This window comes from Tachysurus fulvidraco, chromosome 7 (genome assembly GCF_022655615.1).
Source record: "Tachysurus fulvidraco isolate hzauxx_2018 chromosome 7, HZAU_PFXX_2.0, whole genome shotgun sequence".
NCBI lineage: Eukaryota > Metazoa > Chordata > Actinopteri > Siluriformes > Bagridae > Tachysurus > Tachysurus fulvidraco.
This window is the reverse complement of record NC_062524.1, coordinates 20571739-20590504: the sequence shown is the minus strand read 5'-3', so window position 1 is coordinate 20590504 and position 18766 is coordinate 20571739. Positions and strand designations below refer to the sequence as shown.

General features: G+C 39.6%; 1 protein-coding gene across 1 annotated transcript in view; it reads left to right on the top strand.

Annotated features, from left to right (window-relative positions):
- LOC113660736 (nuclear valosin-containing protein-like) overlaps window positions 1-6007 on the top strand; it is a 33401-nt gene extending 27394 nt beyond the window's left edge. The window contains exons 18-23 of the mRNA XM_027174495.2: window positions 390-489; window positions 570-676; window positions 784-860; window positions 1131-1219; window positions 5057-5151; window positions 5899-6007. Coding sequence (XP_027030296.2) covers window positions 390-489; window positions 570-676; window positions 784-860; window positions 1131-1219; window positions 5057-5151; window positions 5899-5946 — 516 coding nt within the window. The 3' untranslated portion in view covers window positions 5947-6007. The remainder of the gene's footprint in view (window positions 1-389; window positions 490-569; window positions 677-783; window positions 861-1130; window positions 1220-5056; window positions 5152-5898) is intronic.
- Window positions 6008-18766: the final 12759 nt, after the last annotated feature.

The following is an 18766-nucleotide window of genomic DNA, read 5'->3' as shown; positions in this document are numbered from 1 at the left end:
CCGTCTGTTACACTGTCCAGTGACTGAGAATAAGCAGCAAAGATGTTCAGCGGTTTGCTGGCTTCATGTGTCTCGAGGAAGCATGTGTTAACATCCAGTCTTTCCCAGCTGGTAGCTGTTGTGTGATAGGGGAGAGCTGGCAGAGGGGAAATGGGAGAGGGAAAAGTGGCAAGAAGTGAGTTACTGTGGCTGGTATGTTGCAGTGTTTACATCTGCATTCGAAGAAATGTTCTTCATGTGTTCTTATGGAAATCTTTCCTACATTACCGTATAGCTCACATTTACAGTATAATCTTCATTTCTGTTGATAGAATTAAATACATGTTCTGAGTGATTGAAAATGCCACAACTGATGTGAACAGCAGAATGGGTTTGGTTTGTGTGTTCAGTCAGGAGCCAGTGTGCGTGTCGTCAATCAGTTGCTGACTGAGATGGATGGGTTGGAGACGCGTCGCCAGGTATTTATCATGGCCGCCACCAACCGGCCAGGTAAGAAGAGCCAGCAAAGCATTTCAAGCATGTTTGTTTTTTATAACATTTATCTGATCACTTTATTTGATCTGGGCCAGATATCATTGATCCAGCAGTGATTCGACCAGGTCGTTTAGACAAAACATTGTACGTGGGTTTGCCTCCAGCTGAAGACAGACACGCCATATTGGTCACTATTACCAAGGTGAATTTATTTGTTTTAACATGATAGCTGTATTAATCTGCTTGTATAGACCAGTAACATGAACTGAATTTAAAGTAAATTGTTAATAATCCATGGAATTGACACAGGGAGGAACTAAACCTCGCCTGGCCTCAGACGTGAACTTGGAGGAAATTGCCCATGACGAACGGTGCGACTGTTTCACGTGAGTATTAAACAACAGTAAAGAATAAAGCTAACTCTGTGATAGAATAGGTCATTTATAATATGTTACTTTTGAATGTAAAACATTTCCTGCTTGTGTATGCAAATAATTTATTTGCATGTTACGTGTTTTTATTGTTGCTATTCAGTTTTTTGCTAAGGGTGATGACTTTGTTTTATTGAGGTTGACTGGCATTTCCTGATATGACATTAGTTTCAGTGGAGTCATTAAGTTTATTTTAATAAAGCCTCTCTCTCTCTCTCTCTCAAGTGGGGCAGACTTGTCAGCACTAGTTAGAGAGGCTTCAGTTAATGCATTAAGAGCCCATCTCTACTCCCAGACAGCTGTACGACATGCAGGTAAACACACCAGCATGCCACACGTTTACGGTTGCCGCATTCATTACGTAAAAATAAAATAAGGGAAAGCTCCAACAAACGGTTATTTATTTAATTTATTTACTAATTATTAAACTTTTCTAGGCTTTCTAGTTGTTTTCTTGCTTCTGTGGATTTAGAGTTGTATTATTTCATCAATAGATCACAGTTTTAGTTTCTGATATCTTCATCTAGTACATTGTATTAAATGATTTAAAGCATATCACCTTTGAGGCAACCACCCAGTTCTTAGGTGTGCAGGAGTATTGGAATGGAATAGCTTTAAGATAAGTATTTGGTTGCATATCCCTTGCTTACGGTAACTGCATTCAGTACTTTTGTGGCTAAATCACAGCATTTGGCAGGCAACCTTATCTAGAGTGACTTGTGTTTATCTCATTTGTACAGCAGTTGTACAGCAGTAACTGTGTGGCAGTGCTGGGATTTACACTCTCAACCAGTTTAATCAGTCATTCAACAGCTTCAACACCAAGCTACACACTGCCCTCACAGCAATTTAATTGTTTGTCATTTCTAACTTGGCCTTGTGATCCTTCCTACCGATGAGTAAACGTCTTTGAACGGTTGATTTTGATGCTTTCACCCCTGACCTGTGGGAGTTTCTGTTGTCACTGCCTGTTATTTTTGGGTTTTTCTTCATATCTCTCCCAAGGGTTATCATCAACTGCTGCTGTTTTCCTTAGCCAGACTGAGGTTTCTTTTCTCAGCCTCCACAAACAGCTCTCTGGTCTTTATGTTAGTTTATCCTTTTTAACAACATATGCCGTCTTCACAGGTTTAAACCCAGGGCTCAATTCTGTAGTAGACATTCAGAGCTATTATTATTAACAGGCAATCTGAATGGACGTACCTGAGCAAGAAACACCTGTCACATGCTGCAATATTCTTCATGGCTTACAAAAATGGGTGCATTAAAACAAAGGTCTCGTGTTCTAAACTGTTTAACACGTATAGATGTAGATAGCAGGAAATTAAAGGTGAAATTCTGGTTTGTCGTCTCATGTTCATCTTTTTATCTCAGTCCCAAATGTCTGTCAGGAAAAAAGGAAACATTTGCACTGAACTGAAGAAAGTCCCTAACACACTAGTTATTCCTATTTGTATTATTTGCTTTTTTAAATCAGTTAATGATGATCAGAAAATGCCTCATCAATCGTCACATTTTTAAGTGTGATTTAGTCTCTGTATCCCGAGCGGTGATCACAGTGCATGTCTGTGACTGTCTGAAGAGTTCTCCTCTTTTGTGAAGTGTGTGTGTGTGTGTGATGTGAAAGAATCATTTTTAACATTGTTTTCAATATGAAACAATCCTGTATTATCACAGAACACACACAAACAGCCTGTCGGTGTTAAAATGTTAAAATGTTATTGCTTACTGTAATGCTGAGCTTCATAATATTGAAATTCATTTACAGCATTTGGCAGATGCCCTTATTCAGAGTGACTTACATTATCTCACTTTGTAAAACTGAGCAATTGAGGGTTAAGGGCCTTGTTCAGGGGCCCAATAATGGCAGCTTGGTGGACCTGGGATTAAACTCATAAAGTTCCGATTGGTAGCCTGACATCTTTAACCACTATGCTACCACATCTTTTTTGCCTTCCTCTTGACCTCATACCTGGCAGCAACATCTCCAACATCCTTGTACCAATATAACCATCTGCCTACTCTGTACATGTCCAAACCATCTCAATCTAGCCCAGACATGGGCAAACTACGGTCCGCGGATGGCCCGTTGGGCTTTTTAATCCGGCCCGTCGAACTCGTCCACGCTATATTATTAAATTAAATTTTATTATAAAGACACCACAATCATTTTAGCTGTAATCTTTCCCCAGCAGATGGCACACCCCGAAGACATTGACCCTTGAGTGTGATGCATTACGGTTACTCTCTACTTCATTTTGTCGCTTTGCACTTTCAACCCTTCAGTAAAAATGAGCGGACCGAAGAAAAGACAAGTAGACAGTGAGTGCCAAGTGTTCAATAAAGAGTGGACAACAAAATATTTTTTCACTGAAGTCCGACCAACAGCTGTATGTCTGATATGCCAAGAAACTGTAGCAGTTTTTAAAGAATACAACATCAGCCGTCATTTTCCCACAAAACATGCTAACTACGCTAGTAAACAGTCCACAAGAACGGGCGGCTACAGCTCAGTGTTTAACGGCTAATTTACAGACTCAGCAAAACCTTTTTCACAGACAAACTGCGATTCAAGAGTCAAGCACTAAGGGAAGTTTTTTGCTGGTATTCCAATTAGCAAAGGCCAGTAAGCCTTTCTCCGAAGGTGAATTTTTAAAAGAATGCATGGTTGAGACAGCAGGTCTCTTGTGTCGGAGAGTAAAGGCAAACTTTTATGCTTCACTTAACGAAGCCACGTTTCCAAACTTCCGGAGGATGGCACAGAAGATGCTGACGTTGTTTGGTTCAACCTATGTGTGTGAACAGACATTCAGAGTCATGAACATCGACAAAGCCCGTCATAGATCCAAGTTAACTGACCAACACCTCGGATCTATCTTGAGAATTGTCACAACAAATATAACGCCAGACATTGATGCAGTTGCAAAAAAAGGAGACCAACTACACTGTTCCCACTGAAACTGAATGGGAGTTTATTACTACGTTATTAAATTAATAAATTTGTAAAACAATTTTTACAATAAACTAAGCACAATGGTGTTTTGCTGCCTGTTAAAGGCCAAATCTTTTCATGTAATGGTTTTTACATTTAATTTATATTAGTTCACACAAACACACCAATCCCGATTCTGGCCCGGCCCCGCTGTCAAATTTTAGAAACCATTGTAGCCCGCGAGTAAAAAAGTTTGCCTACCCCTGATCTAGCCTCTCTGACCTTGCCCCCAAAACAGCCAACCTGAGCTGTCCCTCTGATGTGCTCATTCCTAATCCTGTCCATCCTCGTCACTCCTAAAGAGAATCTCAACATCCTCATCTCTGCTACCTTCATCTCTGCCTCATGTCTTTTCTTGCTGACACTCTTCTGTCACACACAACACTCCTGACACTTTTCTCCATCCACTCCAACCTGCCTGCACTCATTTATATGAAAAATTGCATATCATAAAAATGCCTTTGAGATTTAGTACATTATATTACATTTTTTTCTTGTTGCCCAAACATAAGTTAGTTGCGTCGATCAGCTTTGCTCTCAGGTCTTTATCAGTGAACATGTGAAGACTTCAGCAGGAAGAAACTAGTGTTAAGTCTGTAATGAACTCAGAAATTAGGTCCTCAGGAGCTCTTGGTTGCACAATTCACTCGACTACAAACTGTTGTAGAAAGGACATTATTTACATTTGCATTATTTTCTCTCCAGTGTCACCCAAATGACGATGTCTGGTTCCTCTCAAGTTTTCTTCCTCATATTATCTCAGGGAGGTTTTCCTCACCACCGTCACCTCAGACTTGCTCATTATGGGTCGATGTTATATATAAATAGCAACTTAATTTTAAACTTTACCATTTTTATTCTGCTTCTATTCTTCTGTAAAGCTGCTGCTTTGAGACAATGTCTATTGTTAAAAGCGTTATACAGCTAAATTGAAATTAAAGTGAAATTTAATTTAATGGAACCCGCTCTGAGCAGCTGAATCCACCTGTTTTTGGAGCCTTTGCATGTGGTGCTAATTAAATGTTACATTTCCAATGTATGTTTTTGTGCACAGAAATGCCAATAATTCCTTTGTATTTACAGATTGTCCACACTTGAATGTAAAATGCATTAATCAGGTCCATGTGGTCCACTTTTTGCCATTGTTTCTTTGACACAGGGCATACATCCTCCGGGTCTGTTAAAGACATAAGAGTTAGCAGACAAAATTTCGAGGAGGCTTTTAAGAAGGTGCAGCCGTCGGTGTCCAAAGAAGTGAGTACACTAAACGCAAGTGTGTCAGAGACAATAATACTGTTATGTAGATGTCTGAAAATATACTGTTTATTCTCCCGGATAAATAAGTCAAGAAAAGTGAGCGAGGGAACAGTCCATACCTTGAGCAGCTTTTATAGTGTCTGCAGTTTAGTGTGCTAGACATTTTTATCTAAAACAAGTGCATTTCTGTAACCCAGCATCAAGTCAGAAGAGATAATGATTCGCCTAAGAGCTCTATTAGCTTCAAAACCCGTTGCCTTGTGGGATGTGAGCAGGTGCATGTGTGCGTTCTCGTAGCTCATGATGCTTGTCGAGTGCTTCAGTGAACCAGTTTGTCCAGTTACCAGGGGAACAAGTTGCCACGACATTTTCTCTTCTAGACAAATTTCCCACCCTTCCGTCACCAGATGAGTGTCGTATAGCGAGATTTTTTTTATTATTATTAAATGTAGCTTCTATTTTACACCGTTTGCTTTGGTGGAGCAAAGTCAGCTCTGGCTCCTGGTTTGTGGTTGCAGAAATAAACAGGTCTGTGCTACGTGGAACTTGTGCAGCAAATGATCATTGCAGGCATTGCATCATTTCCCATTCCTCTGTTAGAAATGCAAATAATAATCAGTCTCACTCTCTGGGCATTTGATGTCACTGAGGCATCAGTTATTATCTAGAATTATTATGTGGCTTTCAAATACAGAAGAAGCCAGAAATTGAAGTATTTGATTCTGTTTTGCTTTTTCCATACAGAACCGGCTCATATACGACAAACTGCGCCAATCTCTCTCTAGGGAGTAGCCGAGAGTATTGTTTTTTTTATTGTTTTGATGTTCAAATAAACATTTCTTTTTGGAGTTCACAAGCTTGTCTGTGTGTCTGTAAATACACACACTGAAAAACCTCAGTAAACATTTACCTCCTAAATTATTTAATGACATGAAGGACATTTTTTAATCTGGTTTAATAAATTCACACAAATACAGCAAACCATAACAACAAAGCAGGAATGAAATTAAACATGGCCATATGTTATCAGCCCACACAGAGATTTCTTTCCCAGCACGGACTCTAATACTGATACAGGAAATCATTTCTCAAGCTGAATTGTCCCTGCAGTCACATAGCTGTACAGATGTTTCACTTTAGCTTAGCATGTTTTGATGTATTCTCTGTGGACCCATAGAAAATTAAGGTCTCAATTTGAATAAAGATGCTTGCAGAACTTACCAGATGTTTGGTGTAGAGATTTGGTTGAGCAGCCTTCAGCAAGTGCTGCTATTTCTTATAACAGCACTGGGACGTTTCATTGTCCATCACTCTGCCTGTAAAATTTCCCTTCCTACTACAGTAGAGTTAGTCATGGAAAACAAAAAGAAACTACCTTCACTTTCTCTCGTCTTAAGCAGCAGAAAAGACAATTTTCATCAAATGACCAATTTGACTCACTTTCAGGCTTATAATCTGTGGATCCAAAAGGAAAAGGAAAAATTATAGATGCTAGGAATGAAAATGGTATTTTATACAAGTTATGACCTTACTGCAATAACCAAGTTTGACAAAAGTACAAAAACATCTGCTTATATTTTCCATTATATCTTACAGTGAAATTAAAAGGTTGTCCTGTCTTGAAAAATAAAACCATCAAGGACCAATCTACATGTCTCACTATTTAAAGTCTTTTCCTGTGGTGAATCCACTACTAATGCAAGATACTAAAAAAGTACACAAAGCCTGAAACCAAGTTTATCCATCAGCCAGTGCCTTGTAGCGCTGTGGGCAGTTAAGGTTCAAGGAACCACAGTAATAAACAGCCATGACAATACAAACAAGAAAGTCCTCACTTCTTGTAATTTATCCTTTGGTTGTACACATTATAAATGTGTTGCTTTACTGGGGTTAGTGGCTGATGACATTCAAGCTGAAATTCAGCTTTAAGACGTGTAGGTAAACAATGAAGCTAAGTTGCCGTAGCAACTATTATATCAAAATAAAAGTATATTAAGAAACAATAATCTGAATATTTGTGGTCTGTCAACAAACATGATGCATAACTCCAAATAAAATACACATTTAAAATACACATTACACATAAAAATAAAATAGTCACTGACATTTAATATGACTTTAATATGGTTTAACACTTATTGTTCAAACTGATTAGCTAATGATGCACTGAATACACCCCTCTCAATATCATACAAGTGGTAGATGAGAAAATCCTCCATGAGTTATTAAGAAAATTAACAGTATAATGATTAAACATGCTGTAACATAAAATAGGCAGTGAGAGATGCAGAAAAAGAAAAAGTACAAAGAATAATAAAACAATGTTTAAAATTTCTCTAATCAAGATTTGTATTCAGGTATATTTTAACAAATTATTGACAGATAAACTGTTTAGAACGGTGTCATTTTGGGGACTCAACAGATGTAAATAAAACAAACAAACAAAAACAATCTGGATCAGGTAGCAGTGCAGAGACTGAAGATGATGCTCTCTATAACTCCAGCACCAAATTACGAGACAAACACTGGACCCAGCATGTATTACTCTCACTGTCACTGTACTCAACAACAAACAGCCAATATCATGTCATGAAATATCTAGAAATGTAATACTAAAAATAAATATAGTAATTAAGCCATTTATTTATTAAACATAATTGCTGTAACTAGTTTGACACCTTGAATAACTAGATCAAGTTGGAACAGAACTCTATAGGAAGGTGTATCCTGGTGTAGAGCCATCAATAACCTCATGACAGGTCACAAGGAAGTTCAATTTAAACATGTAAAAACTAATGAAAAGCCAAGGCCAGATACGGTATTAATATCCGGTACAGAGCCATGATCACATTTTATCAGTAGAGGGGTTGCCCCAAGATCACATTAAAACAGACACTACTGGGCTAATAACAAACAAATTAATAACAAATTTGTTATATACATATAGAGATTGAAAATGAATGTTTCAGTTCTGCAAAAAAAAATAAAAAAATCCATACAATCATACATACGAATGTCATTTTTTATTTCCAATGAAGGCAATACTAGCCTTACTTACCTTTAAACAGAGTTAGTTCTTCTAAAATTCTTGTCTCAAGTAACTCCACAAGCTTCTCAGAGACATGAGACACTACTGAATTACACAACGGCTTCTTTTAACATTACATACATAAAAAAAACATTAACATTTTCTTTACATGCAAACAAATTTTTTTAGAACAAGTCAGTGCTAGGCACATTGGTACATTGGTTTTCAAATCTTTGCAACCACTGAGCATCAAAAGCTGGCACAGATGGAAATCACAACACCAAACTGTTCAGAGAAGATTTTACAAAAACAGTTTTAGAGCTAAAGGAATCCTGACCAAATTACGCTAGTTAAACCACTCATTCATGGTTGTTAAGGATCTTTTAGCCTGAAGATCTATTTGCCAATCCAGCTTGCACTCTGACAAACATACAAACACACCAGTAACAATAACACAATCAATGGTATATGTAAATGCAAGATTAGCAGATAGCAAACAGTATGAACCTGTTTACCCACAAATAAGGCACCACAAAAAGACACACTGAAGTGTAACAGAACCAGCGCCAGAAACAGAGCTGGTGTACGGAAATGCATGCATCAAGGTATATTCACTCTACTGAGCAACAAAGTGACAGGTGACCATTCATTCAACAGTGACAAGCAACCGAGCAACAAGCAAGAAGAGATTCTCAGTTTTTTAGCCAATAAGCATACCTTCTCATTAAATATAGAGACATTATAAAGAAAATAAAGTTTGGTAGAAAATATAGATTACTGGTTACTCTGGGAAGTGTTTGCTCCCAGAGTGAACTGCTGTTCATCCCAGGAGATTCATCCCCAGGTCATGATCTTGCTATATCCTTGCACAACGATCTGATCTCCCCTTCAGCCACAGCTCGCAACCTTGGGGTAACCATGGACAATCAACTGTCTTTTTCCTCTCATGTTGCTAATGTGACTCGCTCATGTCGGTATCTTCTCTACATTAGAAAGATTCTGCCATTTTTGTCCACACAGGCTGCTCAGGTACTTGTTCAGTCTCTTGTCATTTCTAGACTGGATTACTGCAACGCACTACTGGCAGGTCTACCTACGCAATCCGTCCTCTGAAAATGATCCAAAATGCAGTTGCAGTGGCACTATCAAGGGTGATCCTGGCAGAATCCTTGCTTGTATACTGACTGCATCTGCACTTTTAAAACTTTAGGTTTGACAAGATCACACACACACACACACACACACACACACACACACACACACACACACACACACACACACACACACACACACACACACACACACACTGCAGTTACTGACCACTTTAATTTTTCATGTGACTTATGTGATTTCAAAGATGTTTGTCAGCCATTCCAGTTTTTAAACCATCTCAGAAATCATTTGAGGAGGCATGACACAGTCAATTGTCCTTTTAAAGGTTGTGAGCTGACCACAAATGTCCTTTCAACTTTTATTAGCCACATATCTCAGAAGCATACATCAGGAGATTTTATGCAGTATCCGCAGTCAAATGTTACTGATGTTACTGTTTCTGCAGTTCCTTCTGAACATGAAGCACATGTATATTTAGTGCCTGTAAAGCATAGAGCTCTAGAGCACAAACTTGCATCATTGATCCTTTACATGCAGACAATTTTACATGTTTCAAATGCAAGTGCAATTCAGGTGATATTAAGTTGGATGTGTGATATTGTTTCGTTGTCTAGGTATATAGCAAAACAATCAGGAATATTATAAGAAAGTATGAAAGCCACATTGAGTCACTGGCAGAAGAGCTTGCTGAATTGTTATCAGCAGAAGTGCTCAAAACAAATCCTGTTTTTACAGCCACCGCAAAGAAGGGTACTTTATTATGTCAAGATTAATGAACTTGTAGTCTTAATTTTTAGTGTTCACTGTGTGTACTGCAACAGCTATATATGGTTGAAATCACAATAAAAGATTCTTGACTTGACATGACGTGTGTGTGTGTGTGTGTGTTGTAAGGTCTGTGCCGAGTTTTACAGAATTACACAAACCAACCTGAAGAGTACCTTTTTGTCTTCTTTGGACGAATATGCACCAAAGATGATCATGTTGCACCGATCACGTGGTGGAGCCTATGGAGATGAAATGAAGACCCTCCTAGACCAACCTGATCAAGTAATTATTTAGCAGCTTGTTAAGTATTTTAGTCTCAAATCATGTAAACATATTATAAAATTTGTACCCTGTGAATGAGCATAATACTGACCCTTTAAAGGTGTAAACCCTAAGCTTTTGGTTGAATATAACATGCATAAAACCTTTTGTGTCTTTCAGGCTTCTGATGTGCTTGCTTAAAGAAAAGCTACAGCTCTCAAAGGTCTACCTTTGTTTATGAAGGAAAAGTCTGGAAACTTCCTGAAGTCTTGCCTGGTAAGTGTGTTTATTATCAGTCTGTTCTCAGCATATACTTTCATTCCATGAGGTACAGATCCTGTAAAGAGAAAACAGTTTTCTCTGGTTTCCAAAATTTATCTGCTAACTGTTCTATAAGCTAAACAGCAGGGGAAAGAGTAGAATGGAGGGAGCAATGTGGTGACAAAAATGTATTTATTGAATAATTCTGGTTGAGTACTTATCAGTAATGAGTCTGACAGCACATATTAAAAAAAGTGTTACACTATATTGCTAAAAGTATTGGGACACTCCCCTTTACAAACAAGTTTGACTACTTTAGTCATTTCCATGAGTACAAATCTTAATGTATAAGCATATAATGATATTCTATGGAATTGTGTGCTTCTAATGTTTTTTAACCGTTTTGACGGCCCCTTTTCTCTTCTAACATGAAAATGCCTCTGTGTATAAGGCAAGGTTCAAAAAGAATTGATTGATTCAGCCAGTGTGGAAGAACTTGACTGGTCTGCATACAGTAAAGCAAAGTCCTAATCAAAGCTGAACTCCTCTGATGAGACTTTAAATGCAGACCTTGAGCCAAAAACTCAAACCAAACTAAAATGACTTGTACATATGGGTAGTCAATTTAGACTCTTTATGACATTCATGTTTTGTTTTTAACAGTTGTAATACTTGATTGCTCTTGCACATGTGTTGAAACTCTGCTTGTTTATTGCTGCAGCATTTTAAGATTGTTATTCTGGCACTTTGAGAACAATTTCTTTTACTACACCACTTTGAAAGCATTTTTTTTTCAACAGTTTAAAAGCATTTGTGTTGGTTTACTCCAGCATTTTAAAGGCATTACCTTTTAGTTTGCCTTCTTTGCCTTTTATTTTATAACAATTTTATATATTTATTTTTAAGTATTTATTTTATTTTGATGACTGGAGTAGAACTACATCCGAGTCCAATTATCATGTAGCCAATATTGTAGTGAGAATTAACTTGGAACTGCTCAGCATCCCATAAAATTAATTCACGCGCCATTGAAATGTTTACCGGTGTTTGTCATATCGTTTTGGTGAAATTCAATATTTTAAAATCATCAAAAAATTTGAAGCCTGTTTCACTTAAATTAAAAGGCAGGTAATGCTCAATGATGTTGGCTTATCGGATGCAGCGTGTGGCATAAATGTCTGTGATAGTGGGAAGAGAGACTTCATTGATCTTCTCAACTGTCCTCACTATCTGCTGCAGGGTCTTGTGATCCGAGACGGTTCAGTTCCTAAACCAGACAGTGACATTAATTCAGGAAGCTGTCAATGGCCCCTCTGTAAAACGTAGTCAGGATAGGGGGAGGAAGATGGGCTTTCCTCAGCATTCATTAGAAGTAGAGGTGCTGCTGGACTTTCTTGGAGCTGGTATTATGTGACCAGGTGAAGTTCTTGGCAAGATGAACACCCAGAAATTTGCTCTTGACGATCTCTACAGAGGATCCGTGTCAATGTTCAGTGTAGAGTGGTCGCTCTGTGCTCTCCTGAAGCCAACATTCAGACACTGGCTCTACACCAGGCAGTTACTGTAGCGGTTGCACCTCCTCTCTATATAAAAATGTTCTCTATGTATAAAAGTAAACAATGTATTATGTTTTATAGAAGTCAGGACAAAGAGTAACAATGCTAAATGTTACTAAAATTGGCTAAATGTCAAATGTCTTTTCAAGCTGGCAAAAAGAAACAGACTTGGAGATCTTTTTTAGGGCAATTTCAAAGTCCTCCAGAGTGACAGGCATCAACAGCTCGTCTATAGATAGTGCTTGAATCTCCTCTTGGCTCAAGCCTTGAATCCTGTGGATGCATCTCTGGGTACACAAACACAGATTGTTAATTGTTTTGTGAAATATGATAATAGAAAGGAAATTCAGGTTGGTAGATGAACATACCTTATACCCATATTTACTCTCAGTCATTTTATCTCAAGTTCACCTTGGAAGTATGTAGACTATACAGCAATATGTATGTGGACACATGATCACATCTATATCTGATTTTTGAACATATCAGCAAAGTTGCTCTTATAATTAGCTGTTATAATTAGCTCCACACTTCTGGGTAGAGATGGGCGATATGGCCTAAAATCCATATTGCGATTTACATTGCAGCCTCTTGCGTAAACGATATATATTGCGATATATAAATTATAATAGAACCATTTCAGAACAGGTTACACAGACCCTTAGGAAAGCCAAAATGCTAAATGTATTTTTAAGAAATAAAGAAACGTATGTCGTTTTGAGAACATTTATTGTGCAAAAGCAAAACTGTAATTATACAACAAAATGTTGCAGATAAATAAAAGTCTTTCCTTCTAAAAGGCACTATACTTAGTTTAAGTCCATGGTTCTTAAATGCCACCCAAGTTGCTGAGAACAGAAAAACTGGTGTCTTTTTAGTTAAGGAACATACACTGTACTGAAAATACTTCCAGTATTAATTAGGCAAAGAAAATTATTTTGTGTAAATGCACAGATACTTTAAATAAAAACATATTTCAAACCTGCAGCCGAGGTAACGCATTTGGTTTTAAACATTTTGTTCTCCTAATGAAATTAAAACTGGTGACTTGTTAATAAAGGAACGGATACTGTGAATTAGGGATATGCTTCCAGTATTAGGCATGGCTATTTTAAATAAAGAAAATTCTTGTGTAGTGTACATATACTTCAAATGAAAACATTATAAAGTGCTAAATGAAAGCACAAAATAAATAAATAAAATACTTTCAGTATAAGGAACATATACGTCAACTAAAGAAAATTTTTAAAGCATAAAAGTTTCTTTACAGTAGTGCCATGCCAAATATACAGTAAAAAGTGCAAATGTAGTTTTAGTTACTTTCTTAAAGGACACAACATATGCAAAGAACAGGAAACAAAGACATTGTATAAAACAATTAAACAAAGACATTGTAGCTCTACAGTGCCACCTAGTGGTCTGTTGTGCTTTATTTTGAAGAATGGTAAACTTAAACACATTAGTTGTTTATCATGTTCATCCATTTGAATCCTGCAAAGAAAGAGTTTACATTGCGATTTACTTTATTATTTTTGTAGTGTTCGTACCTGTTATTTCTAAGAGCCTTGAACTGTGAGTGTGTGTGTCGAGCTAGAGAGAATGTTAGCTGATGGCGGAAACTCTTTAATTAGCGCCCTTGGAGAGCGGAATGAGGTATGAAACTCAAAATTGTGGAGTGTGTATTATTATCAGAAGAGATTTTGTTTAAAAGCAATATATTCTTTCTGTAATATATTGTATTTCATTTAAAAGAAGCATGTGATATTTTTTCTGTCACAACAGTTTAAAAACATTGTTCATTCTATATTGATTATTAGTTAAAATGTTAATGATTTGTATTTGATGTGAACATGATTTATGTGCTAATTTTTTGTGAAACTACATAGAAGCATTTTGTATTTTTGCTGTTTTCTGCTGTAGTTTTCATGGTGTTCGTTGAGAGGAAGAAATAAACCGATACCCGTTTGGAACTCGATAACTTGATTAATAAATCCAAGGGGCCACTACAGACAGTATACAAAATATCAAGGTGAGAGCTAATGTCCTGTTGTACATTTTTATTCTTTAAAACTTGTAATTAATGCTGTTTTTTCATAAGTATATTAGTGTTATGCGAGAAACAGAGGCGGAAAATGGAGTGAAAGCAAACAGTTTATTATCAGAGTTTATTATGGGAAAACACGTAACTCGCAGTAACCCAAGTGTAATCTGGGGAGTGCTTAGGAGAAGCGCGAATCTGAACATGCGTGCCGAGGAATGCACAGCCGAACCATAGATAATAACGGACGGTGAGTGAGCGTGAGAGAGGGGTATATATATGGTTGGGTGTGTTACAAGATTCAGGTGTGTGTAGATAGTAAGCCGGCGAGCAGTTCCTTGCGGGCGGGGCACGCACGGGAGAAGAATCAGGGAGCTCCCTGACACCACCCCCTCCCCCAGGGGTGGCACCAGATGCCCTGACCCTGCGACGAGGACAACCCCTAACTCTGGGCTCCGGGCGGCGCAGGTGGGCAGCATGGAATTCCGCCAGCAGAACCAGGTCCAGCATGTCCTGCCGGGCCACCCAAGACCGGTCCTCCGAGCCGTAACCCTCCCAGTCCACCAGGTAATCGAGGTGACCCCCGCGCCGTCTGGAGTCCAGGACCTCCCGCACCGTGTAGACGCCAGGCTGAGCTACGACTTCCGGCTGGACGGGCACCACGGCGCCACCTGGAGGGCGAGAGATAGGCGAGATGCATGGTTTCAGCAGGGACACGTGAAAGGTTGGGTGTCTGCCTCGATGGAAGCTGCAGGTGGTAGGATACGTCACTGATCTGCCTGGAGATCCTGAAAGGCCCAATGAACCGGGGGCTAAGTTTGCAGCACGGCATTTTCAATCTCAGGTCCTTAATAGAGAGCCACACCCGATCCCCGAGGTGGAAACGAGGAGACTCCAGACGCCTAGCGTCAGTGTGCTTGCGGGTGTTGCAGAGGGCCCGACACAGCTGGGTGTGTGCTGATTCCCAGACCCGGTTGCTCTCCCGTAACCAGGCGTCCACCGCAGGTATGTCGCTGGGCTTGTCCGACCATGGGAACAGGGGCGGCTGGAATCCCAGCACGCATTGGAAAGGGGTGAGGCCTGTGGAGTCCTGGCGGAGCGAGTTCTGAGCATATTCCACCCAGGGCAAGAAACGAGCCCAATCCCCCTGATCCTGGCTGCAGTTCTCAAGTACCAGTTCAGCTCCTGAATCTTACGTTCCACCTGGCCGTTGGACTGCTGGTGGTAACCCGACATCAGATTCACCGACAGATTCTGGCAGAGCTCAGAGCCCTGGGCCTCCTTGGTCCACTTCAGGGTTCGCGCCTTACCCCTGAGGAGAGAAGTGAGGGGAGTGGTGATCTGGCTGTAATCCTGGATGGGCATCCTTCACCTGTCTGTGAATAGCAGATAACACAGAGGACATAATTGTTGGTGAAATAATTCAACATTTTATCTGCACAATCACCGATATCGGATCTCTGGCTTCCCAGGGGACCCACTCCTGTGGCTAACGGTCTTCCGTTAACAATCTCTAATGGACTCCGATTAGATTGCGTGACCCGAAACCTGGTGAGTGGATCATGGTGAAAGACTTCAGGAGAAAGAACTGTCCCAGATTTTGTTGACTACAGCCACCGCTGTGAAAATAGAGGAGAGCGCAATGCAGTCACGAAACAGCCTAGACTGGTAGTGTTCCTAAGCCTTGGTGAGGTGGGACGAGTGCGAAAGGGCAGTGCCTTTAAGGTTAACTTAAAGTTTAGTGCTGTCTACATGAATCACCAAGTGATGTCCTGAATGTCCTGTTATTGAGACACAGAAGAAAATCGGTTCGGTGCTCACTGTTCGCGAGAGCACACATCTGTTGGAGACATGGACTTTACACCTGATCCAATTCAAACTGACTACTCCGGCATTGACAAAAGTAGATGGATAAATTAGCTTTGTTGACTTTTATTCTTCTCTTTTAGTTAATGAATATGTTATTGAAAAGTTTGTGCAGCAAATGATCTTTGCAGGCATTTCATCATTTCTCATTCCTCTGTTTAGAAAAGCAAATAATCATCAGTCTCACCCTCTGGGCATTTGATGCCACTGAGGCGTCAACTATTATCTAGAATTATTATGTGGCTTTCAAATACAGAAGATAAGAAGCTGGAAGTTGAAGTACCTGTATGTGTTTCTGTTTTGCTTTATTCTGTTTACCCTTTTTTCACCGCGGACCGGTCAATGTTTGATAATTTTACCGCGGCCCGCTGGGGGTGGGGGGTGGCGGCTATACAATTAAATTAAAATAAATAGTTTTTATTTAACTGTATTTAAAGCATGCCTTTTTAACTCACTACAACGCTAAATCAATGAGAACCCTGAGCTTGTTTCTTTGCAACGAGACGGTTCCATCTGGGGTAATAGGAGACAATGACTCCCGAAGTGTGTTGCTTATGTCCAGTTTATTCCGTTTTGTTTTGGTTGCCATCACTGCAGAAAACCCCGCTTCACAAAGATAGCATGTCGGAAATGGCAATAGGGATTTAAGTGCTGTGGTGACAATCTCAGGGTATTCCGCCATGACTTTAATCCAGAACACCGGCAGAGTGTCTAACTTCCTAACGACGTCCGTTTCGTACTCCTTTTTGCTAATTAGTGGGTTAAATTTGAGCAAACACAATATACACATACACCAAGCACTGTTAAACATGACAAAGTACCGGTGAACAGAGAGAAGAGTGATACACACCTTCTCTCTCCACCAAAGCTACAACGCCACTGCCGCTTGCAGCCACTCAGCTCCAGATTTCACCTAAACCCGGCCCGATATCATGATATTGTGCGCATGCGCGGGATTGGTGCGGTTAACCTCTCGTCCAGGGAATGTCGCACAAACCCGAGAGAAATACAGCACAGTAAATAAAATGGAAATAATTTAATGTTCCTTGGGTGGCCCGGTACCATTTGGTCCATGGACCGGTACCGGTCCACGGCCCGGGGGTTGGGGACCACTGCCATACAGGACCAGCTCATGTAGGAGGAACAGAGTTTTAAAATTAAGAAAAGCTCAGGAAAACATCCTGATTGACTTGTGTGTGGACGAATCGGCAGCTCTGCAGTCACGGGACAAATAAGGGACAGCACCAACAAACGGATATACTCTAAACCCCCCCCCCCCCCCCAACACTCCAACCTCTAACTCCAACCCCTCATTCCCACACTCCATCCCCCTCACTACAACATACAAAGGTAATAAATTAAGAGCCCATCTCGACTCTCACGCAGCACATCCAGGTAAACACACCAGCATGCCACTCGTTTATGGTTGCCACATATGGTTGGTTTTTACATAGAGTAAAAATAAGAGACAGTTCCAACAAACAGATATAATCCAATCCCTCACCTCCTCACTCCAACCCCTCACCCCCTCACTCCAATCCCTTACCTCCTCAAAAAAACAAAAAAAAACAAAAAAAAACACGATTTAAAATCATGATGCTCATTGTGGTAGCCTGTGTTAGAAAGCAAATAATAATCAGTCTCACCCTCTGGGCATTTGATGCCACTGAAGCGTCAGCTATTATCTAGAATTATGATGTGGCTTTCAGTTACAGAAGAAAAGATGATAAGAAGTATAGAAGTATTAAAGTATTTGATTCTGTTTTGGTTTATTCCATACAGGACTGGCGCATGTAAGAGAAACTGGGAGAAGCTCTCACTGGAAAAGCCTAGTGGCAAAGAGTACAGCTTTCTTGCCTTTTGTGTTTTTTTTTTTTGTTTTGTTTTGTTGTTTGTTTTGGGCATGGTATTTTGTTTTTGTCTTGGACATTGAAGATTTTTCTTTTTGTTCAATGTAGGTTTTTTGTGAATATTGATGGTTGAGTTAGATTAGAAGTTTTGTTTTCTGTGTAGTAAGATTCGTTATATTTTGTTTCTTTCTTTGATTTGGCATGGTCTTGTTCTTTTCTCTTGTCCTCGTTCTTTTGTGAATTATTTTTGGTTTGGTTAATGAATGTATAAAATTTGTAGATTATGTAAATTATATTTTGGATTAGTTGGTATTGGGTACACTAAAATAAACAAAAATGTTGTGGACTTAATGGTGTGTAATTATTTTCCAGTAACTACACGTTCAGTGTTTTAATTGCACCCTTGTTTTCCCTAGACCAGGGGTGGCCAACCAGTCAGAGACCAAGAGCCACATTTTTTACCGTGTTACCGCATCAAGAGCCACATCATACACATGAACATCACCTTTTTCCGTGCCATTGAGAGCGGACTTGAAACAAATTGTTTACTCAAATGATCTTGCTCCTACTGGGAAACTTTGAGGTATTTTCATCCCACTCACATGAGTGTTTGACGAAAATACCGTATTGAACTTAAGCGAGGCGAACATTAAAAAGACACAAATACAAACTTCGGTATTAACGTTAGAGCCACGCGTTGCCCACCCCTCACTCATTTTCTACCGCTTATCCGAACTACCTCGGGTCACGGGGAGCCTGTGCCTATCTCAGGCGTCATCGGGCATCAAGGCAGGATACACCCTGGACGGAGTGCCAACCCATCGCAGGGCACACACACACTACGGACAATTTTCCAGAGATGCCAATCAAC